General features: G+C 47.7%; 1 protein-coding gene across 1 annotated transcript in view; it reads left to right on the forward strand.

The window, feature by feature from the left end:
* The window catches only part of cut (homeobox protein, cut), a 96,915-nt gene that overhangs the window by 39,693 nt on the left and 34,420 nt on the right, over nt 1-22,802 (forward strand). The window contains exon 2 of the mRNA XM_089592662.1: nt 6,631-6,813. Coding sequence (XP_089448788.1) covers nt 6,631-6,813 — 183 coding nt within the window. The remainder of the gene's footprint in view (nt 1-6,630; nt 6,814-22,802) is intronic.

Below are 22,802 nucleotides of genomic sequence, written 5' to 3' on the forward strand. Positions count from 1 at the left end.
CACAACGCGATCGCCCGCGCGAATCATCGCCTCCCCGTGTGTTTGCGCGTATTACCGCGGACGCGATATTTTCCGCCAGATCGATTCGCGCCTCATTTTTTTTGCGCATCTCCGACCCTTCATTGTTTTCCACCCCCCCGCGAGATCAAACGGCTGTACCGAATGAGCTTTTGTTGCGCTCATTTTTTTTTTTTCTACAAAAAATATGCTCCGGCTACGATTTCGATCCAAAAATCGTGGGTTCCGACGTCTCGCTTTCATGGGGTGATCTTCGAAATCCGGGATGATCCAAGTGCCCGCCCGCTTGAAAAATCACGTGAAACATACCGCGTCCAAGAGGGACCAAAGACGCCTAGAGGGAAGGAAGGGGGGGGTAGAAACATCGCAAAAAAAAAAAAAGAAAGAGGGTAGCTCCAGGACGGAGCACACCAGAGTTGAAAGAACCCTCTCTCTCTCTCGCGTCTAATGATGTTTAAGAAGGGGCTTTAATTTTTCATTAGAAACGGCGCGTGACATCAAAGGGGTTTTCTTCGTTTTTTAGACGGCCGATCGCCCCGAGCTATACGCACAGTTTTGCGGTGCCGCCAAGTTTATTGGAAGGGGGTGGTATACCACCAAGATCGCCAGCTATTGTGACTCGACTCCCATTCGCCTGAGTATTGACATTTCTTAAATGTACACGAATGGATCTTCCCTTTATGGCGCGGCAATGGGGGGGTGGCTCTCGGAATCGCTCTCACGTGCTCCCGTTGTTGTGCACACACATATATTGGCTCTTAGCTGCAGTATAGCTCCCACGTGGGAACACGTGTCGCGCTGCAGCGTAAACTTTACTTTGGTACCGCTCCCATGTATACATATATGTACGTGCACGCACACGGTCGATGAACCTTGGAAACAGATTTTCTTCCCCTCGTTAAAATCGAGCAACACATGTCGCCCGCCGCGACGCTCTCTCTCCTCGAGAAGGATCAATTGCTGCTGCTGCTCCCACACCGGAGAGCTGTCTTAATTGATTATCGTAATTTACATCTGGCGACGCGCGTGCGTTGGGCTACTTGAAAGAAAAAAAAAAAAAAAAAAAACAAATTGAGAGCAAAGGTCTTTGAGTGCAGCTCTCTCCAGGAACCTAACAACCGTGGGTTTTGTCTATCTTATATTTTTCCCCTTGGTATGGATGTCGAGTCGTTTGCTCGCAACGCTGGATAAAATAAATGCAAGAGGTAACGAAAAAAACAAAGGAGCCCATCTATACACACGTAATTGTGACACCGAAAATCCAAAGGGAAGGGCTGGAGCGAATATAGAGTGTGTCGGATGCAAACATCGCGCATGGAGGCGGCAGCTTAGAGCCAGGCCTGGTCGATATCTTAATAATAAATACGAGGGGGGGGGGAGAAGGCAGTCTCGCTCCGATGGCTGGTTGGTGCGAGATTGAACAAAGAACGGGGGAAGGGGGGAGGGGGTGTGATTGGTGGCGGCGTCGCGGGAGAAGCAAAGGCGGGGGAGAAAGAGATCATTCGCACCTCGCGGTGTAATGAGAAAATTTGAAATATCGCGACCGCCGTGGCGAGGGAAAAAAAAAAGAGCGAGGCTGTGCACGGCGGCGCGGAGTGTGTGTATGTGTAGTACCGAGAGAGCGGGGTAGTCATAACCGGCTGATGCCTCCCTCCCTCCCTCGGGAGATTATAAGAGGGTGCAGGCGGCGTAAGGCATTTGCTCGTCTTCTTTGAGCTCCCTCCCCCCCTACCTCCATCCGCCAGTAACGTCGCATTTGCGTGGCGAGCCGCCAACGATACTTTTGCATATCTTGGCGCGAGGGTGCATGGTGTGTACGTATGTATATATATATGCGCGCGCGTACGGGTATGATGCTCCGAATGACTTATTGTCGATTTGGGGCGCGAGAGAGCTTCTTTTGTACTCGGAAATGCGCGCGCTATTTTTCGTAATGACTCGCCCGACGCCGTTGTCGGGGTACCGTTAAAATACCCCCCCCCCACACGCGCCGTTCGTTGTAAATTTTACCGATTAAACATTCAAAGGTTATTCTCTTTGTCCCCTCCCCCGGGAGTGATACATATACATACCGATACTCACGTGTGCCATTAACCTTATACGGGTCGATCGGATTTTATTTCCCGGCTGTTGGTCGATCAATCGATTATACACGGCGCTAATGCCCGTGTAAAGAAGGTGTATAAGTGTGGTGTAAAGGCAGTACGAAAGATCACGAGCCAAGGTTAGGGATTTTCCAGCTAATCGGGGGCATTTTATGTTTTTCTTATCGGGCGGGACAACGTTGTTGAGTACCTATACTCTTCTCGATTACTTCCCCAGAGAAAAAAAAAAAAAAAATCTCAGAGCTCCGATTACCCTGCGCAAACACGCCGTGAATTTTGTTTGATGTTTGCCCAGCAGTTTTCGAGACTCGCACTTATACAGGCAAACTTTTGGTATTTCATACGCTTTATCGCAGCAGCTATGCTTGGCACATTGACACCCGCGTGCGCCAACTAGGCACACACGCACGCGCATACAAAATACCGCGTGAGCACAGATTGTTTATTCAACTGTTGTTTGCTCTCTCTCTCTCTCTCTCTGCTCGTGCTCTTCCAATATTCGGTGAGCACTTGTTTTTCAAAGATGATATAGATCCCGCGACGAGAGAGGTAAAAATACCACGAGCTCGGCTCATTAGCTTGGTAGACACGGAGGAAAAAGAGATGAGCAATAATACACACGCTTCAAATTGATTTTAAGAGGAAAAACGAGAGGAGGGAGAACGCGATCGCTCAGGGGAGGGGGAGGGGAGGATAATGCGTTTGTCTCGTGTACGTATTACATATATATATAAGCGGGAGCGAAGAGAAGATGACGAATCGGCTGATGATGCTGTGCCGTACAGCTAATGACATAGGTGTCCCGCGTCCATTCACGAGGCGACCTTCGCTCTGGTCGTTACCACGAAAGCCGAAGACAGAAGGAGAGAGAGGCGGTAATGAGGCCTCGTCACGGAATCGTCCGATCGCCAACGACGAGTAGGTATAACAACCATACGTTACGTTTTGCCACTTGCCCCTTCGGAGACAATAGCCCGACAAATGGTATACACGCGCGAATATCACCTAGACGGGCTTTTTCCTCGGAATTTTTCCCCGAAACACATACAATACGTGTACGTATATAAATACACCCGCGACGAGCCCGCGTCCCAGAAGCGCCTAGCCAAGTTACATGATTAATCGTCCGAGCGATTCTAGCCCATTATAGGTATGTATATACCCGGTGTTACCCTATACACACAAGGCGTATATACGTACAACTTTTACGATGGCGCGGGCGTTTTATTCCTCGTGCAGTGCGCGCATATCGATAACATCGTCGTGTCGACTCCGGGAGAGTTTGTAATGGCAAACACATGCGTGTGTAACGTACGTACACCCCACGACGACTCTCTCCGCTATCGGCTGTTGATCTGTACACGGCGTGGCGCGCGGCACATGTTTGCCTCGTTAATTAGCATCTGGAGCCAATTAAAGTAATTACGAATTCGGCAGTAAAATATCGTCCCTCCCCCGCGATTTTATTAATCTTGGCATGAACGCGCGCGCGCTCTCGAACCCACGCGGGGGTAATTTCGCACCATCAGTCAGGCCGTCAATGACTCGCTTGATTTTTCGAAAACTGAGAAAATTTTTCATTTTTTGCAAAATAACGTCAATCGACATTTTACGCGAGTTGCTAAAAATACCAGGAGTCGAAACTGCAAAATTTCATTCGTCATCGGACCTGCCGCAACGCGCGGATTCTAATTGGCACTATCGAGCGGGATCAACTCGCCTATCCGCGAATCGCGAAAATTACAGTGCGCAAACGTAATTTACGCTCGCGCGCGATCGACTTCCGGCGGACGTCTTTTGCAAAAAAGGAAAAATCGGCAGAATGAAAAAAAAAAAAAAAAAAACAACAACTATACGACGACGTAGATAAATCAAAACATAACAGCGAGGCAAGTGATGATCGGGAGATATAGCGTAGGGGCCACGTGACAAATGTGTACTCGCCGGATGTCGCGTGCCCCGCGAGCCATCGATACACGATCCTAACGCGGTGCGCCTTGAGAAGACAGACGCACGAATCGGCGGGAGAGACCGTGTATTACGCCGATCGGTCGGATATGTATTTACGCTTCCCGTATCATTTCGTAATTATCGATAACATCGTCAAGGCTCTTTTTGCGGGAAACAATGGGTCATTACCGCCGCAGCCGCATTGGCACTGCTGCATGTACATGTACACGTAAAGTCGCACGCGCTGGATTGTTTTTCCTTTTCGATTCGTCCGATTTTTCCAATTTTTTTTTTTCAACTCCACACAGTGCGTGTACTATACTTGGCGGCCAACTGTTTGTCCCCGATCGATACGAGGAATAATAACAAAAATATACGTGTACGCAAGCGGCTGTACCCTCTCGATCGAATCAAACTCTACGTACTCGGGAGGGGGTACGTGTATATGTACGCACGCGAGGCACGCGAGACCCTGTCGCTTTTGAATTACGCCGTATTAATTTATCCCTAAATTATTCACCGCCTTTATCAGTTTCCTCCCTCCCCCCCCCCCTCACTCACGGTTTGACAGCCCCCTTTTTTTTTGTACGGGGCCTCCCTGCGTATGTATGTATATATATACCCCGACGAGATTTTCAAACGCTGATAAGTGCCAGTGTAAATCAATTTCGTGATTAGTCGAGGGGAATCGATTTCTCGACCCCTCCCCTGGCCTCGCTCCGTCTCTCTATTAAAGTGGAAAAAAAAAAAAATAACATGGTAATCCCACCCGCTTGCTGGTTGACTCACTCGTTTTTTCGTGGTAGAAGGGAAAAAACACGAAACAAATTTTGTCAAAGAGTTGGGTTTTATCGGTATAAGAGTAAAAAAAAAAAAAAAAGGGATGAACGTATGATGAAAGAAAGTAGCACGGAGCAATCGATCGGGAAAATGAAATCGGAGATCGAGCGTATTATGCGCGTGATTTTCGCGTCGGTGCGAATTAGAGTAGATAAATGCAGGTTGGCAGGTGCAAAAGGAATTAGCATTTATGAATGTGGACGGGCGCATCGAGGCGTCTAGCCGTAGTATATATGTGTATACGAGAGGAAGGAAGGGAAGGGGCGTCAAGTGGAAACCCACGTATACCAAGCACACGTTATGATGTGATGTGTGTACATATGTATATATATACACACAGCCCGGCCGCGGAAGCACTTGATCTCTCGCGTGGCCGAGGATCGATGCACTACTGCCTGCTGGTCACTTTATGGGCGTGTATTGTGTCTCCCGGTCGCGCGTCCAAGCTGTACGTGTCCATACAGGGGGAGGATGCGTATATACGCGTACAGAGGGATGATCCTCTTCCTTCCTATCGCTCCGGCAAACGCCAGAGAGAGAGAGAGACAAAGAGAAGGAAGGAAAAAAGCGGATAAAAAGTACGTAGCAAGCGATACGGGGCGGAGGGGGGGCCCACTTTGAATATAAAAGCATCTATAATTAATATCCGGCCAAGCAGAACAGCGGGCCCGCGGGCAATATTTATTAGATACTTTATGGGGAAAGTTTAAAAAGGTAATCCCCGCCTTTGGTGGCGCGCTGCACGGGGGCCCCGTCGCTATTACTACCTTTCTTTCTTTCTTTCTTTCTCCTCCTCCTCCTCCTGCAGCCCCTACCCTCTCCGTATCTCTGACCGGAGCTTCGGTTCTGGAACGTAGACAAAGCGCGGAAGGGACGAAAAAAGAAGAGAGAACGGCCGGTCCTGGGAGGAAGAAACGAAAAAAAGAAGGACGCATATAATTACGGGCACGTGGATTTTTGAATTCCCTTTCATGTCCCACCCTTTGGCCGTGTCTCTCCTCTTTCCGAGATAAAATTGATACTTTCTATTGGCGAAGAGCAGTAGCCGAGGCTTTTCCTCCACTTTGCCGATGTAGTTTGCACGACACTCTCCCCTCCCCCCTACCCACCTCCGCCCATTGTTTTATTCATCGCGCGATTCTTTTTCCCCGCTCATCTCTGCGTGATGTATATTTATTCCATTGTTTGATTTTCCCGAGCGCCTCCCTCCACGTGCAAAGGAAATTCCCCTGCAAGTAGGGAAAAAAAAAAAAAGTAAAAAAACGTCCATATCGATGTGCACACGGAGGGTAGATTGTGGAAACCTCGGCTTTGTGCGACTATTTGTCGGCCTCTTGACTACGGCTCGTCACATCACTTAGCCTCCCCCCCCTTTGGACCCTCCGAGATATACTCTGATTGAACAATATCTCCTCGTGTACGTATAGGCATCACATAAATATTTACAATCACGTTTCTGACGTGATTTTTTGATGGACGATAACCCCCCGCCCCCGGTTATTTTCAGAGTCTCGATTCGCGGCCCATATAAAACCGAGAGAGTCCGTTTGATCTCAAATGGGCCTCGAAACTCGAATGCCGCACAGGGGCGATAAAAATTATTTTTGCACCCGGGCAATATAGCCATCGATTCGGCAATTAACACAGCGACGACAGGGCGTATGTATACATATAAAGGTATGTGTATATTACATGTGGGCGCGATTTGTGCTTGCAGAGGGCGACTTTCGCGGAGAAGGAATTGGCCGAGCTCAAGGAGCAACGAGCTAACAATGGAAACTCTAAGACTGAGGTGTCCCAGAACACCGCGCAAAGCGCCGAACAGACCCAGGACACAAACAACCCGAGGCGGACGCCCAATACCAACTACGAGCAGGAGCTGCAGGCCAAGGACAGAGAGGTAAGTCCATCTCGACTATACGTAACACAATATACACGTATAAAGAAAAAAAAACAATGGCAATCGATTAAGTATGTATAGTGCCCCGAGAGCACTGGTCGTGCGTCTTAATCCGCCCGGGGGCCCCTCCCGTTGACACGTGTAAATCTCGAGAACACGCGTGAACGAGAGCGTCGTGGATTACGGTACAACGCTGCTCAATGACCCCCTACCCCACGCCCGTGTATAAAAGAACCCCGAGTCTTCCGAGAACGTCTCCCGCGAATCATTGATCTCTAAATATATATATCCCCTCCGCGCGTGTCGCGCTGCGAGAAAAGAAAGGAGTTCGGCATCGGCATCATCACCGAACAGAGAGCCGTACAGAGCAGAGAGAAAGAGTAGGTACACGCATAGTGATTAATCTTTCGGTGCCTCTCCCGCGGACTTTATATTTAGCCAAAACTCGCGGGGGGACCGCACGGGCCGTTAAAACTGTGGAACTCGCTACTTGCGTCCTCGCGTTATGATACGGGACTTACCCCACCTTCTTTTGCCGCAATCACCTGTATACCTATATAATTATCGGCAACTTTGCCTTCCTATACGTACATAATATGGACGTATCTATCGGCTGGAGGGTAAATAACCCCGTGTACCACAAATATGCGCTTCGTGCGTTGTACGAAAATAGCCCGTCGCCCGAGCGTGCCCCCAAACGACGAGGGAGGAGAGGACGCGTCCCCGGCTCGATCGCCGATCGTTGTTTTCTTTCTTTTTATTTTCTTGGCAGACTCCCCGAAATGAGATCAAGTGGAAATATAAAGAAGAAGCGACGAAATACAGGGGGGGTGGGGAGGCGTACAATGCGCGCGTTGTAATAAAGAGCGTGTCGTCGATATCGAGGATCGATTAGCAGTTTATATATATGTATATAAACAAAGAGCATTCGCATCAGCGATTAGCTGCCTCTCCGAAGGTGACGGGGGGGGGGGAGATCTCAAGAAGAACAAAGCCGAAAACACTTAGAGTCGAGGATGGGGGGTGGGGTGGGAGAAAAAGGCGCAATCGGCGTGCTCGATCGAGAGGAATCGTTTGGGCCGATAATCACCCCCCGTAACCCCTTGGATAAGCAGAAGCTACGCTATAATAATGTCTCTATTGGAAAGCGAACGGTTATACAGGAGGGGGGGGGAGGCTGCTGCTCCTCAAAGTCGTTAGCCCGGCATTGTTCGGCCGAGCATCAAAGCATCCCAGAAAAGGAGGATGAAAAAGTATCCTCCTTCCATACCCGGCATTTCGCGACCCTGCTCGGGTTGGTTAACACAAGAGGAAAGGGGAGGAGGGGGAGAACACGCGCGGCTCGCGAGCTAAGTTTATGTCGCCGCTCTCGGCCGATCGCATTTTAATTGACTGGAACAATCAACGCGCCACGGCGAGGATGACGCTCGTGAGAACGGCCGCGGAGAGAGTTTTGACAACAATTATACCCGTACCTTACATCCTCTCGGTAAAAATGGCGAATAGCACGTACTTGTCTATAAATAAATTAAAAAAAAAAAAATAAATAAATATGAAACGAAACGAGGAGACAAAGGCACTGCACCCGCGCACCTATACAATCATCGCTTCAAAGTTATACATCCAAAGGAGCAGAGAGAATATGTGTACAAGAAGGTGCATATATATATTCTCCTCGGGACATGTTGTAGTGCGACTGCGGAGAGGGAAAGGAAGGATCGACCTGTAAATTGGCCGGATAGCAAAAGAGAGCGGAGACACGCGTGGAGGGACAAGATAGAGGAGAGGGGCACATATACATGTATATCCATACGGATGAAAGAGAGACGCGGCCGGTCCAACTGATGCCAAGCCAAACAGTGGATTGTACAACATATATACATACCTATATGCCTGTATGGAAGGCGGCACGTGTGTGAAAACACGCCGGCTAATGTACCGCGACCGCATCAGCACACCGCGCATGGAGGAAGATGATGATGATGATCTTTATACATGTACATAGCAAGTGTTGGGCAAAAGCATTCGGGATCCTCGATCGGATTACACAAACACGGGGGGCCTCGGAGGGTCTTCTTTTTCCATCGACGTATAAAAGTTTTTCTTGCGGTCTTCAACAGCTGCCCGGCAATACATCTCATCTGTTTGCGCATATCACGTACATGTATAGGTGAGAGGGAGCGTTTAGGTATATGCAAGTACACACAGTTGGAGCGCATTACGCGTTAAAAATGTTGTCGAGAGCCGTGCACATTATACACACACAACGATGACGATCGGGATGATGATGATGATGATTGCGCGCGAGCGGAGGAAAAAATAATATTGACTCCCGAGTCTGTAACTGCCGCTGCTGCGGCGGCTCCAAACATTTCGAGGAGAGCACGTTATATATAGGTATACTCACACGGCGAAACGAACGCGGTTAATGTACCATTACACCGGTGTACAAATGTTACGTGCACTGTGTATACACATATACATATAAATGTAGGAAGATGGAGGTTACCTGCACAGTGTCGGCCATATTGGCGCGCGAGCGATCGGCGGCTTATCGTCGCTCACCTCACCGCTGCACCGAGTGTTTGTATTGTACTCCGATACGAGACGATTCGCAAAGATAAGGGGCCTCTCTTTCTCTCGATTGCGAGTTGGTGCGCTCTCGCTTCGACAAACAACTATACGTTTATACGTGGAATTATATGTGCGAATATGGTGGATTATGAAGAGGAGCAATATGATAATGTTCGGCTCGTGAAACAGTATACATGATACTACATGTACGTTCGATTTGACAAATATGCAATCGATCGCGCGGGTGTACAATGTGTTCGTGAGGAGAGATGAGCCAGTGGTGCGGGCGATAAGATCGCCGCCGGGGCGCCAAGGGCCATAAATGAGCCAGCGGCTGGTATTTATTACGTGTCGATAAGTGCGCCTCGTTTTTGCACTTTATATATATACATATATTACACGTGTGCAGAATATCAGAGCTCGTGTGTCTCTAGTAGACTCTGCTTGCGATCAGTTTGTTTCATTTTAAATGATTTTCAAACGAGACGCGTCCGAGAGAAATAATAAGTGTCTCTTTGACGCGAGAAAGTATATCGATTCTGGATCCTCGTTATCAGCATCGGTGATAAACAATAATAATAATTAAAAAAAAATACCCGAGCACATTAGCATCTTGTTGAGCGATAACGCCTCTTGCACGAATCACGGGAGACCTTGAGTGTATAAAAGAAGGAGGTTGCTTCGTTATACTGTGCCCATGCACGGTGGAGGCGCCAAAAGCTCGCGGGAGTGCAAGACAGACGCGGCCGACCTAGATTTCGTACCCCCTCGTTGTATATGCTTACGGTTCCTTCCAAGATTCCTCAGGACCATTATGTCGAACGACGGAATAACGGCCCATATGTACTCGCGCGTTTATTGGCAGCATAAATATGTGGTTCAGCCGTTTTATTGCCCGGAAGACGTTTTCCAGGGACAATTGGGCACTTTGCGTCGGTCGCTTCGATTGTTCGGAGGACACTCGTTGGGAATCGACGGTTTGCCATTGCCGTTGGCACTGGAATTGTGCCGATTCTCGATTCACCGTAACGTCAGCCAAGGAATGTTTTCTGTTTTTTTTTTTTTTTTTTTCAACTGCTCCTTTTTTTTGTGCACTCGCACATGGACACACACGGCGAGACGAGGGAGTTTACAGCAGCGAGCCAATATCATTAGATATTCATTTCGTAAGTTTCGAGTAGGGAACGAAATACAGAAACTCTCGGCAACCCCTTTCGCTCGCGGGAGTTTCTTCTTTTTTTTCCCCCCCGCTGTAGCCTCCGGCGTCGGAGCACTTTTTTTTCCCTCTTTTTTCGGGCTTCCTCCTCGGAAAGTGCGAGCTTTTCATCTCCGCCTCGACCCTTCCCTCTCCCGTTCGTCCACGTTATAATCCACCGGTAGAAATTGCGTCCGCGGCGATTGCCAATATGCCGGCGAGGTAAGCAGGGCCATTGTGCGTCATCCATCCGATGTACGAATCGGATTTTTCGGCTCGCGTTGGGAGACGCTAAACTTAAGAAAATAACTACGTGTTTTTGGAATCTCCCCGATGTACGTTTACGACTCGCCACGTCGCCGAAATTCTTAATCGCCTTAGTGAACTATTTTCCTTTTTTTCCCCCCAATTGGTTATCTCGACTATAAATTTCAACGCCCGTACCGTTACTATTTTACGTTTTTTTTTTTTTTTTTTTTTTTTTTGTGTATTTGCCATTAATCCAACGTAGGTATATTTTTTTTGTTTTATTGCCCATTTGATGTAGCTGTTGTTATCGCTTATTTTCGACACTTGGCTCGCGGTCTCTTATCACTGATTTTGGAGAGCTCCTATGCTTCGTGGAATTTTAATTTTTTACGATCTACGCGTACGTGTATTGTTTCGTAACATTGTACAGTTACTCTTCCGCTTACAAAATTCACGGCGCTGTGGGTAAGCCAAAATCAACAAAAATTTCGGGTATTTGACTTTTGTATTGAAAAACTGAAAAACCCACGACTTTATTGCCCCGAGTTTCGTCAACCAAAATCAATGAGTCGTGGAAAAAAAAAAAAAACCCAACTTCCTTGGCTATTAAGCCTCACAGTCGGTCCACCGTATACCTGGGAGCATCAAAAAGTCGCGTATCGGGGGGCATTTTTTTCGGCTAATTCGTTTTTCCGAAGCTCCAAAAGTATACACGCAGAGTCGCAAAACCAAAGCTCTCGACTCGTCTGGAGGGCCAGTGCGAGAAAGACGGCAAAAGGGTTCAGAAAGGGGAGGGGGGGGGTTGGCAAGGGCAGAGAGCGCTCCATCATCGTCGGGCCGAAGCGTTAATTAGAAAATCTGAATAATTAGAAAGTTACTTTTACGGATTCCGCATCGGGGTTTCGTTCCTCCGTACGTGTGCGCGCACGCCCTCGTCTTTTTTTCGCGGCTCCCAAGCCGCAATGAAAAAAATAAAATGAAAAAAAAAAAAGAGTATACGTACAGAACCCGTAATGCCGCCCAGTAAGGGGTTGGGGGGGGGGGCAAAGACCGAGAGTCAGGACGTACGTTTTATCCACGAATATGGATCCGCGCGCGCGCGTACGTATTTGCAGGAGGGGTTGTTTCAAGAGAGAGTGAGCGAGTAGCCGACCGACCAAGTTGAGAGTGGTAGGGGGTGCTCTCGTAAGCCGCGGCGATTCGCGAGGAACGAATCGATCGACGTCGTGGCCTCCTCTCCTCTACCCATACACACATATACGTATTCGCGGGGGGAGGGGGAGGGGGGAGAGAACAAGATGCGTATCTGGTCACGGCGAGGCGGTGTGGTGCCTATGTAACCCGGACGATTGTATCGCGATCGAGTGTATTTCGTGGGGCGCACACGCGAGAGTATAGCCAATTCGGGCAAGTATGCCAAGTGTTATAACGTGATGGCTGAAAAGGAGCTGGCTCTTAACGGGTTAACGACGCTAATACGGTACACCTGTGCTGCTGACGCGTGTACGATAGCCTTCGATTTTTTTTTTTTTTTTTTTTTTTTTTTTCGTTTTTATACGCCACTGCGAGCGTGTTTCGATTTCGCGTGTACAAAATCGGACCTTGAAACGGAGGTGTGTGCGTATGATGGATTATAACGCGCGGGGTCGCATAAATTTAGCGAAAATCAAAACTCGTTCGCGTACACACCCACACACGGGGCTTTGCGATTACATCTAATAATCGACTTTTCCAAGTAATTCTTGCTGCCTTTTGATGGTCTATGGGCGAATACGCGTATTTTCGTGCAAATATATGCACGAAAGAAAGATTATCTTGATGCCACATGTATGTATTCGTACGAGCTAATACCAACATGATAGGTATATATAAAAAACGAGGGAACGACAATGACGGCAAAAAATGCATGGGTAAATCGAAAGTTGGAGTCGTAGTTGCTTTCGAAGGGAATTGTTGGGTAGGAGAAGAAGAAGAAACAGGGCCAAGTCGACATTTTATACATACGTATATACATATATGCACGTGGTATTGCAAGTACCAACTTCTCGTACGCGTAAGTACCGCATGCATTACCCAACTCTGCGTATATATATATACACTATACACGTGTACGTGTACACACGTAAAAGTATGTTTCGTTAAATTACAGAGGAGCCGTGAGCGGCCGATAAATCACGGCGCGTTTTAAAAGCCACGTGTATATACGTACATACATCTATCCGCAACGCGAGCGACCTCGTCCGCAACAACAGCCCTTAGCGAAAAAAAAAAGTGGCGCGAGTCGACTCGGCTTTCACTCTCTCGACTCTGCGAGATCACTGGTTGTATAATGGATTAATCGATAAGTTTTATTGTCCTCCCCCACCCTCTCCTACTGTACATGTATATATATAGTCATTGTCGCGATGATGAAATTTCTACACGATATCGTTACCTATTTTTTCTTTTCTTTTTTTTTTTTTCTCTCTTTCCTCCCCTGCCTGCGACCGAGTATTATAATCACTACGCACGGGTGTACATGCACACGTACACGTGAATAATAAAGAATTCCAAATAGAGCAATCGATTAAGAGTAGGCCTGTAATGCGAAATAGAAAGTTTTTCATCAGCTATTCATGGAATCGGCATCGCGGTCGCCTATAAAACACACACGGCGAATCAGGCATACGTACAGGGGAGCGATTCATCGAGCCCGATAGCTTACCCTCCATTTTTTTTATTTTATTCTTTTTTTTTTTTATTTCAATACACACACACACACACGTACTTTGGAGGGGAGCGTATTGCCGATAACCACGATAATAACAAAACACGACGACGACGGCGATGACGGAGGGTTGGTCGATAAGTGGAAACGAGGCCGTCTTGTATATTACTTTGCTAATTCTTTTCTTTTTTTTCCTACCTTCGTGCGCTCACGAGAAAAAAAAAAGGTATTAAATATCGTGCTCGTAAAGATTAAAGACCTTTGCTGTATATAAATATACGCTCTCTCTTTTCGTGAGCGTGTACCTATACACACACACACTTAATTATCATCGACGGCCGGGCCTTTGAAACGAAATACACCTGCACCGCGTACCTATGTATATTCACGGGGAAGAAAAGTTTCGGCGATCCACTACAGTGGAACCCTATACACAGAGCAAACATCGGCGCGGGTTGATTATTAATTAGCGCCGGGCGCCTCTCGAGAGCCCTGATGCATGAAAAAAAAAAAAGGCTAGGGGGAGAGAGGTGGTAAGCCGGGAAGAAAATACGGGAAATCAGCCGATAACCGGGGCTAAATTCGCTCGGCTCGCGTGTGCGTGTGTATACGCGAAAATCTCAAAAATTAATCCTCCCTGCAATGAAAGCCCTAACGAAGCTGCAGGAGGGAGACGAGAGATGGAGGGAAAAAAAAAAAAAAGGAAGACGCGCGCACGAATGTATATTATACAGGGAGTAAGGCGGCGGAGGAGGATACACGCGGCCGCTCTCGAAATTAGATTCATAACTTTTGCGCTGCTCTCGCGCGAAGAGGGTGGAAGGTCTGCTAGTTAAAAATTCCGTGTGCCCGAGAATATACATATACGCATCAGTCCGGGGCGTATATGTGTATAGGGCTCGGCGTTTTTTATTTTTCACCTTCGCGCATCGGGGAACTCGCAGATGGCCGGTGGAGCATCGGGAAAGGGGGCGCTTGGATTATCTCGGCTTTTTCCGCAAACGCGATTAAGCCGAAACTCTTGCCCGCGTCACCTCCTCCTCGTCGTCGGCGACTCTCGTAAGCCTTTTACTCCGATAATTCGCCGTTCGCAGCTGTACCTCTGCTCGGTTGCATTCATCCCGCACTTTCCTCTCCAAGAGGCCCCCAACTCTTGTGCTTTTTCTTCCCACCCTCGTTTGACTTGCCACAAGGGACGCGATGATCATTGTTTGCCCTATCGTTGTAACTCTTGTCACATCACCGTATACATCTATATGAAAAAAAAAAAATTGCTATTATATAGGCCAAAAAATAAATTCTCTGACATCCTAATTGGCCACGGTTCGCCATAGCCGCGAGAGTGCGTACGATTAGAGTACAAAGAAGAGCGTAATAAAATAACCACTCGTGTATCTCCTATGGACTCTCGATCGAAAAAAAAAAAAAAAAAGGTCGATTTTCTTACGAACAATGGCCCTCGAAAGAGATTTGGTTATCGGCGAGTTCTCCTCTGTCCCTTCCGTGTGTACGGGTGATATTTAAAATTAATCCTTTCTTCGTGCAGCCAGTGCGTGCCTGTCTTTTTATCGTATACATATACATGTATACCCACCCCGCGTGGAGTCGTATAAATTTCGCTCCATTATATCCCTGAGCGTCGGCGACGCTGGTGGTGGAGGCTAAAGCTCTCTTTCTCTCGTACGTATAGGCTTCCTCGTTTTGTCTCTGCCGGCGCAGACAGACAGTGCACAGTGGAGGCTTTCATTTTGAATCCTCAATCACCGGCGGTGATCAATCACAATTGAACTCTCTCTTTCTCTTACCCCGCGTCGGAGAAGAGAAAAAATAGAAGGAGCGAGGAGAACTAGAGCTGTACAGAGTGCACGTGTGCATACACACATATATATATATGTACGGGGGAAAAGGGGGAGCTCTTCAATAGTTGTGCACCGAGAGACCGAATGACTAAATCCAAGGGCCTCCTCGTCTTTCCTCCAAAGCTTCGTGGTGATCTCCCTTCGATATCTGCTTCTTGAATGCCCAATCGAGACTTTTTGTATACTTTTCACGTGGCCTCTCTCATTTCAAACGAGCGTAATTGTTTGGTAATTTTTTAGGATTATTTGCCGGTGAACCGAGTCCATGGTGTGTATACATACCTGTGTATATGTACCAGGGATGGTGGATATAAAATCGAGGTTCATTTTCCGCGAGCGTATCAGAGACACGCGTCACCAGGGGGGTCGGGGAGAGTTTGCATGAGAGAGTCGAGTGAAAGACGAACGAAGCGGAGAAAGAGCGTGATTATAAGGGCGGAGGATGAGACGGGTCCGCGCGGAGAGTTACCTTTTGATGCTGCTACCCCCCCCTCCTTCGCCCTCTTACCCTCCGGTCCGGAGGATAATGCACAAACCAAAGGATAATTCCCGATACGGGGACGACGAAATCCCGAGACCGAGGGAGGCAAAAATGTATTTTCCCGTGTCTCTCTCTCTCTCTCCCGCTCACTCGCCGGTGGTGGTGGTTATACACGGCGACTCTGAAAAGTTCCTTTTTGCAAAAAGACACCGGTGAAAGAGATCCACCGCCCCATACGTGGTGGAGAGCGCATTTAATAAATTACGGATTCTCGTCGTCGTCGCTGTCCGGCTGAAACGGGTTGGCTGGAAGATGAGTTTCGACGTGGCTGCTGTTACACACACACACAAGTAAAAAGACACTCCGCACTTTTGGCGCGCGTTGTTCTCCCGCATGGCGGAAATCCAGCGGATTTCACTGCTCGGCTGGAGAACGCCAAATTGTAATAATTAAGGCGAAGTTTGTACCACCGCCTATTTTTTTTTTTTTTTTTTTTTTTTTTTTTCATTTCTCCGTATACCGATTTACGAGCGAACGAGCGAATGAAAAAAAAAAACCAAGCGCAATAATACCCGACTTTTTGGGGGGTGTATAGGTACGCCGCGGTGTTTTTATTCCCTTTGCAAATTCGTGCGGTCAGCCTCCGCTCGGCCGTGAACTTTTCTTCTTCTCCTTCCTCCCTCCATCGGCTCTCCATCGGCTCTCCCGCCGACACCCCGTGCATACACACACCGGGAAAACACTGCGGCTCTCCTTTTCACCGCGGATCGGATATCGAGTAATCCCCCGCCGTTTATTTTTGTTTTCAAGCGTGTTTTCGTCGATGGAGGGGAAAAAAAAGCAAAAACGCCACGCGCGCTAATGCTGATGGATAAGATGAGGGTGGGGGGGGGGAACAAAAAGTCAGGAGGCTTCAGCTTGTATTTCGGCAACTCATTAGAGAAGCCCCGGAAGGTATGGAGGGCCATTAACGAAAATATTAATCTATGGGGGAAAAGTAGGTACACGCGGGTACTTGCATAAGGAGCGTGATTCATGGAGGCGTCGTTAGCCGATCCGAAGCTGGGAGAAAGAGCTGCTCTCCCATACCCCGTACATGGATATATATGTATACATCTATCCGCTGCCACTGCCACGGAATGGATATATAGATGGATGAAATGGTAACTATCAAAGTTGGCAATCGCGGCCAGAGAGAGAGAGAGCGGTCGCGCGCATTCTCTCAGCCCTTTTAGCCCCCCCCTCTCTTTCATTTCCTTCTACCTACCCCGCGACTGCTCGCTACTCACAATTTATATATTATGGACGGACCCTGGGCATATAATTAATTTAATTAAACGCCTGCCGCTGAAAATCGTCCTATTAGTTGGCCAACTTTTCCCCCCGACCATCCCTACCTTCTTTATATATACACGAGTCGTGTGTGTACCTCTTGACCCCAGCCCTCGTGTACACGTCGCGCCTCTCGCGGAGTACGGACTCCACCGTCACGTACTTACTCTTGAAAAAGTTACAGGACCATCCAGCACTCTACGCCCTCGTGTGTTTTGCCGTAGCTATATACATAGTACTGTTACTAAAATCAATCAAAGTATTTAGGTGTCCGCGTATCCGATAGCCGTAGCTCAACAGTGGGTGGCAGTATATAATGGGAGATTGGCACGAGTTCCGCGGCGGGTGAGGGGGCAGAGGCTGTAAATATACGTTGGACGCGCCGTGTTTACAGCGAGAGGGGACGTAGGATCTCCAAGTTTGGCGTCCCGCTGAGATGTCGTGCGGGAAAACAACACAACGTCTGGACGTATACTGCACTTGTATATGTGTGCGGGGGACCGGACAGCGGAAACTATGTAACTGCTGCTGTGCGATACGGGGCTATGAGTATCATAGTGTGCCATGCAACGTGATCTCTGGCAGCGTTTCTCCTTCGACTCTTTTGTTTCATGAACTGCTTGGACTTTGGACTAATTTTATCGATAAGGTCTCTTGGAAATGTTGGATCGGCGTCAACTTGGATTTTCAATCGAACGAGCAACAATGTCATCCGAAGCGTAACCCATGAAAGTAGAATTCATAGTCACAGCCAAAAGTAACATTTTCTAAACTTGAGAGCCCCTGCCCGTTGCGCACTAACATACATGTGTATATATACACAGTGGTGGCGATACAGATAGGAGTTGTTTTCCGGGCGCACGCTCGACCGCCCCCCTCGCCGATAATGTACGCCTTATATACAAGAGGGAGAACGAGGGAGAAAGCACGAGGCAGCGTGTATATATATTATATTGTATCGTTAACTCGAAAGGACTCTACTGCCGGCCGCCCGAGATTCTTGCATCCACTGTCAAACGCTCGGACTTTCCTACGGAACGAGGCTCTTCACCCACAATTATTTCCTCCCCCTCGTTTACTTTTGTTTCGCAAAAGGCTTCAATCCCAAAGAATCATCGCTTCCTTTTTTTTTTTTCATTCACCATCAAAGCGGCTCGATCGCCACAAAAATCGGTTAAAAAAATTAGCTCGAACCCTTAAAAACGATACAATCAAGGGGTTCGAGTAGGAAATATCGCTCGCTCGGCCGATTTATCATCTAGCCGCAAGTATCTATATACACTGGAAATAGATTTGGAAACCGTTATCGAGGAATAAAAAGCCACGCGTTGTTTTTTCTCTTCATCGGGACTTGCGCCATCCAAGTTCGAACGCTTTGACGATAAAATGTAATAAGCACATACACATTATACATATACACGTTTCCCCTGGTGTAATTTATTTTCAAGCGTTCCGGATCGCAGTGTGTTTGCTAGATTATACATATATAACTATTACATTGTAATACACGCCGTACAGATAACCGATGTTCTATACTTTTGGATCATTAAACCATGGGTGTGTGTGTGTGTGTGCAACATCAACTTGTCAAAACCAAGATTGGATCACGTGAACATTTGTTTGGTAATTCAGTCGTCAAGTCCGCGATCGAAGCCCGAATGTATACGTAATTATGTATCCACATGAAAATAGAGACATCGAAAGTGTCGAAATCCGATACTATGGGGAAGGGAGGAGGGGTAGGGTTATCTATCGCGCAATAAATAAGTTCGGCCGTGTATTTTTCGACTAATCGCGTCTCCGCTCTTGGTACGTATCTCCTATGAATATAACGTATACGCGTGAAATCCGAGTCCACGGAGCCTCGGCATTAGAGGTCCATTGAAAATCGAAGCCGTTCGAGACAGATGACCCGGAGCGATCGAGCTTACATTACGTCTCGGGGCACCGACGAGCCAAGACGATTAACCGCGCCTCGTGGACCCGTCTCGGCGACACCGCCCGAATGAATAGAAGAAAAAAAGAAAGTGACCCGCCACAGCCACGGATCGTCGAGAAAATCACGAGCCCGCAGCTAGAGTAAGTCGTCGAAATTTAATCACAGCCATTAGAACTCCAAAGTTGCCCCGAAAGCTCGGCCCAAATGAGCTCGATCGCAATTGCCCCCCCTCACTCCTACACAGCCAGTTCTGATTGACAGCAAAACTTTTCAATCAGAACCTGCGCTGATTTTTCCCTCCCCCTCCGATTTGATTTTCTCCGTCTTAGTGACGACGCGCGATTACCTCTATATGCTTTCTCTGCGTACGGAATATACTGAATTTTGCTCGACCGTGTGATTTGTCTCTTGCAAACTTCGACAATTCCAATAATACAATCCAACGAAATATCATATTCAATGGTAGCAGAGTCGATTATTCGGGGCGTACATACAAGTAGGTAATGGATACTTGGTGTAAAAAAAAAAAAAAAATTGATACAAACGGTGGTCGTTTCCATCGAGAAGGGAGGGAAGGAAAAAAAAAAGAGTGTCGCGCCCACGTGTACGTCCACGGCTGGACGGCGGGGGGGATGAGACTGCCTAGTATCGATAAACGAGACGCGAACACGTGTATCGCTCGAACGGGCTCGTGCCGACTTATAGACAATCCAAAGACGATCGAACCGGGGCGATGAATGAGGGAGGAAAAAAAGTGGACACTTACGTGGCTCACGGGCAGCGCGTCTATAAGCAATATATACGTATACGCTTTTATGCTCGTAGGAAATGCTAACCCATCGAACGACAATTTTTAGGCATCTCTGATCTCCTTTGACGAGTTTTGGGTTTGCCTACACTCCCACTGCTGGAAGCTCCATCATATCTATATACCCTTCCTGTTGACGGGTCTAACGCACAGTGAAGGAAGGGGGGGGAGTTTAGCTCCATACTTTTAATAAATACTACGCGAAAACATTAGCGTGGCGCATAGTATATCCCATAACGTAACACATAAATCGCCACGTCATCGCATCGAGCAATGCATGGCGTGTGTTACATGACGTATACGCGAAAGGCAGGGAGGAAGGGGGGAGAGCAAGTAGGTATGTAATGTACCTACAGCACAAATGCTGGCGCCCGCGCTCTTTTTATCTATCCCTGCATATAAATGTAGGTATATACGTGTGTGTCGTCGCCCCGTAATACATAACGGATTGATTGTCGTTGTGCCAAAGAGCATAACACAGCTGCAGTACAAGGGACGGACTCACGAACGATGTAGGTATACGCGGCTGATTGACGCTCATATTCTTTACAAACGGCACGTAATGCGTTCACAATAGTACATGGTATATACGTACATTATGGACACTCCAGCGTCGAGCTTGTATACGTGTACATATGCATCTATATAGCCTGTATATGCATGATGGCCTCCATATATGCGCTTTCACGTCCACTTCCGCAGCCAATTGAGCCACGTCGATTTTTACGCTTCTTCGCCTGATAAATGTACATACGTAGATGCATTAAGTTACGACGAACGATATTAACATTGATAACCCTCACTCCGATAGGCGATGCGGTGACAATACACTTGTGGGGAGGAGGTGGTGGTGGGGGAAGAGCCACCAATAGGCATTGAAATGAAAATTATCATCATCGACCCTGTAATTGTAATCTCGATTCTGTGGTCCCCTATGTACGCAGCTTCTTTTCTTTTTTTTCTCTCTCTCTCTTCAACGCCATGTACAGTCATCTCGTGTGAGTCGAGATAAAGAAACTTGCGTCCTCTACGTCAACTCCGTTTCGATTAAATTTTGTACTCTTGAGTCATCATCGATTGGGGAGTTGTCGGGCGAGCCGAATTGAAAAGTAAAAAAAAAAAAAAAAAAAAAAAAGGGAGGGACAAGCGAGTAAGCGGGCGGGTTGAAAGATCGCGTGACCGCGCGTCCCTGCTATATACGCTCCATATATTTATACGCTGTGTTATCGAGCGAATGCACCCACACCCACGCATTACGTACATACATATATATATAAATATAACCCCGCGTGTATTGTTCATTAAAATTTAGCCCACGTAACACGTGTACCTGCACGTGTGTGTATATATATATATGTCTAGACGGTGAGGAGGATCGAAATTCGAGAGCGGGGCGGTGGGGGCCAAGAGATTGACGATCGGCACCGATTAATGGCCCTCGTAGGTGCTTACATCGAGTACTCGCGCGCTCGTATATATATATGTGTATACATAGAGAGAGAGAGAAGCAAAAATAGAAGACGCGTTTGGCTTGCAGTGCCAAGCTATTACCCAAGATATGTAACGTAACGACAGAGACGGACGGACCGACAGATGGAGGTGTTTTTAGACGTTGACTATATAGGCGGGGGCGAGTCGGCGAGTTTAACGTTGCGGAAAATTAATCGCGCCCGATATAGCCGTGGGGGCCCCAACTTTCCCCGTACTTTATATATAGCCCCTGTGATCGTATGGTGCTAAATTTTTCCTTCAGAGAGAGAGAGAGAGAGAGGAGCCGGTAATTTTCGCATGATTTTATGGGAATTTAAGAATAATTCAATTAGGACCCGGGGATCGCTTCTCCGTCTTCCACCTTTCGAGATATGCTAATTTTCCCGAGAGCGAAAAAGAGGAGGCAGCACCAACTACGGGTTATAGGTCGGGGGGGAGGGGGGGGTGGAAGGCGTTCGGGTTCAATTTAAAAATCCAATCTTCAATAATCGTTTGCGCTACGGAGAGAGAGACGTCTTGGGCAAGTACCCTGAAGGAGGCCTCATTTTCATTCGGTCTGATTAAATTCATTAGTTTAATAGCCGGGTATCAATATCAAGCGACCCGAGTGATTTCTCCTTCTTCTTTCCGCGCTCTTTTTCTCCGCCGCCGAGATACCACCCCTGGGGACTCACCGCCGTCTTTATTTTTCTTCCCCCCCCCCCCGCCACTCCCGACCTTAGGACCTTTCTAATAAAATTCTGGGAAAAATTACTTGTTTAACCAAGCGACCCCCGAGCCCACGCAAATCGAGAGTAAGAGCCCGCGACGGCCTTTGGTTTCCGCTTCTTTGCCAATCACGGGGTAGAATCATTTCCTCCCCCCCCCTTTTTTTTTTTTTTCTTCTCAAGAGCAGGGCCGATGGACGATTTTATTGCACCTGCGTGTACGAGTACTTCTGGGAAACCCAGCATTTGGTATTGAAAATAATTTCCTCGCGTCAAAATAAAACTACCTGTACCCCGACTTCCTGCTTCCGCCGATACTACTACTATGTACTCTTACCTACGTAATCTCGGAAAGGAAAATAAAAGAACGAGAAAAACCGGGGGGTAAAAGGGGGGAGGGAGTGGGGAAACACGAGATTTCGAAGAGTAAGAAAAGAAAAAAAAAAGAAAAAGGAAAAGCAGCAGAAAGAAGAACTCGATAAAGTTCAGGTAAACATTGGTCTGCCCGAGGTGAAGAGGGAGGGGGGGGGATCGAAGCGAGATATTCTAATGGGGCGAGCGTCGGAGCCAGCCCCCGGGGTGCCGTGACTGTGCTCTATCGGCCCTCGCGTATCTTACCGGAAACTAATGCCGGCTCTGTATACGTA

This window comes from Copidosoma floridanum, unplaced genomic scaffold (genome assembly GCF_036245765.1).
Source record: "Copidosoma floridanum isolate Cflo_tuat_1 unplaced genomic scaffold, Cflo_Japanese_pri ptg000019l, whole genome shotgun sequence".
In the NCBI taxonomy this organism is placed as follows: Eukaryota; Metazoa; Arthropoda; class Insecta; order Hymenoptera; family Encyrtidae; genus Copidosoma; species Copidosoma floridanum.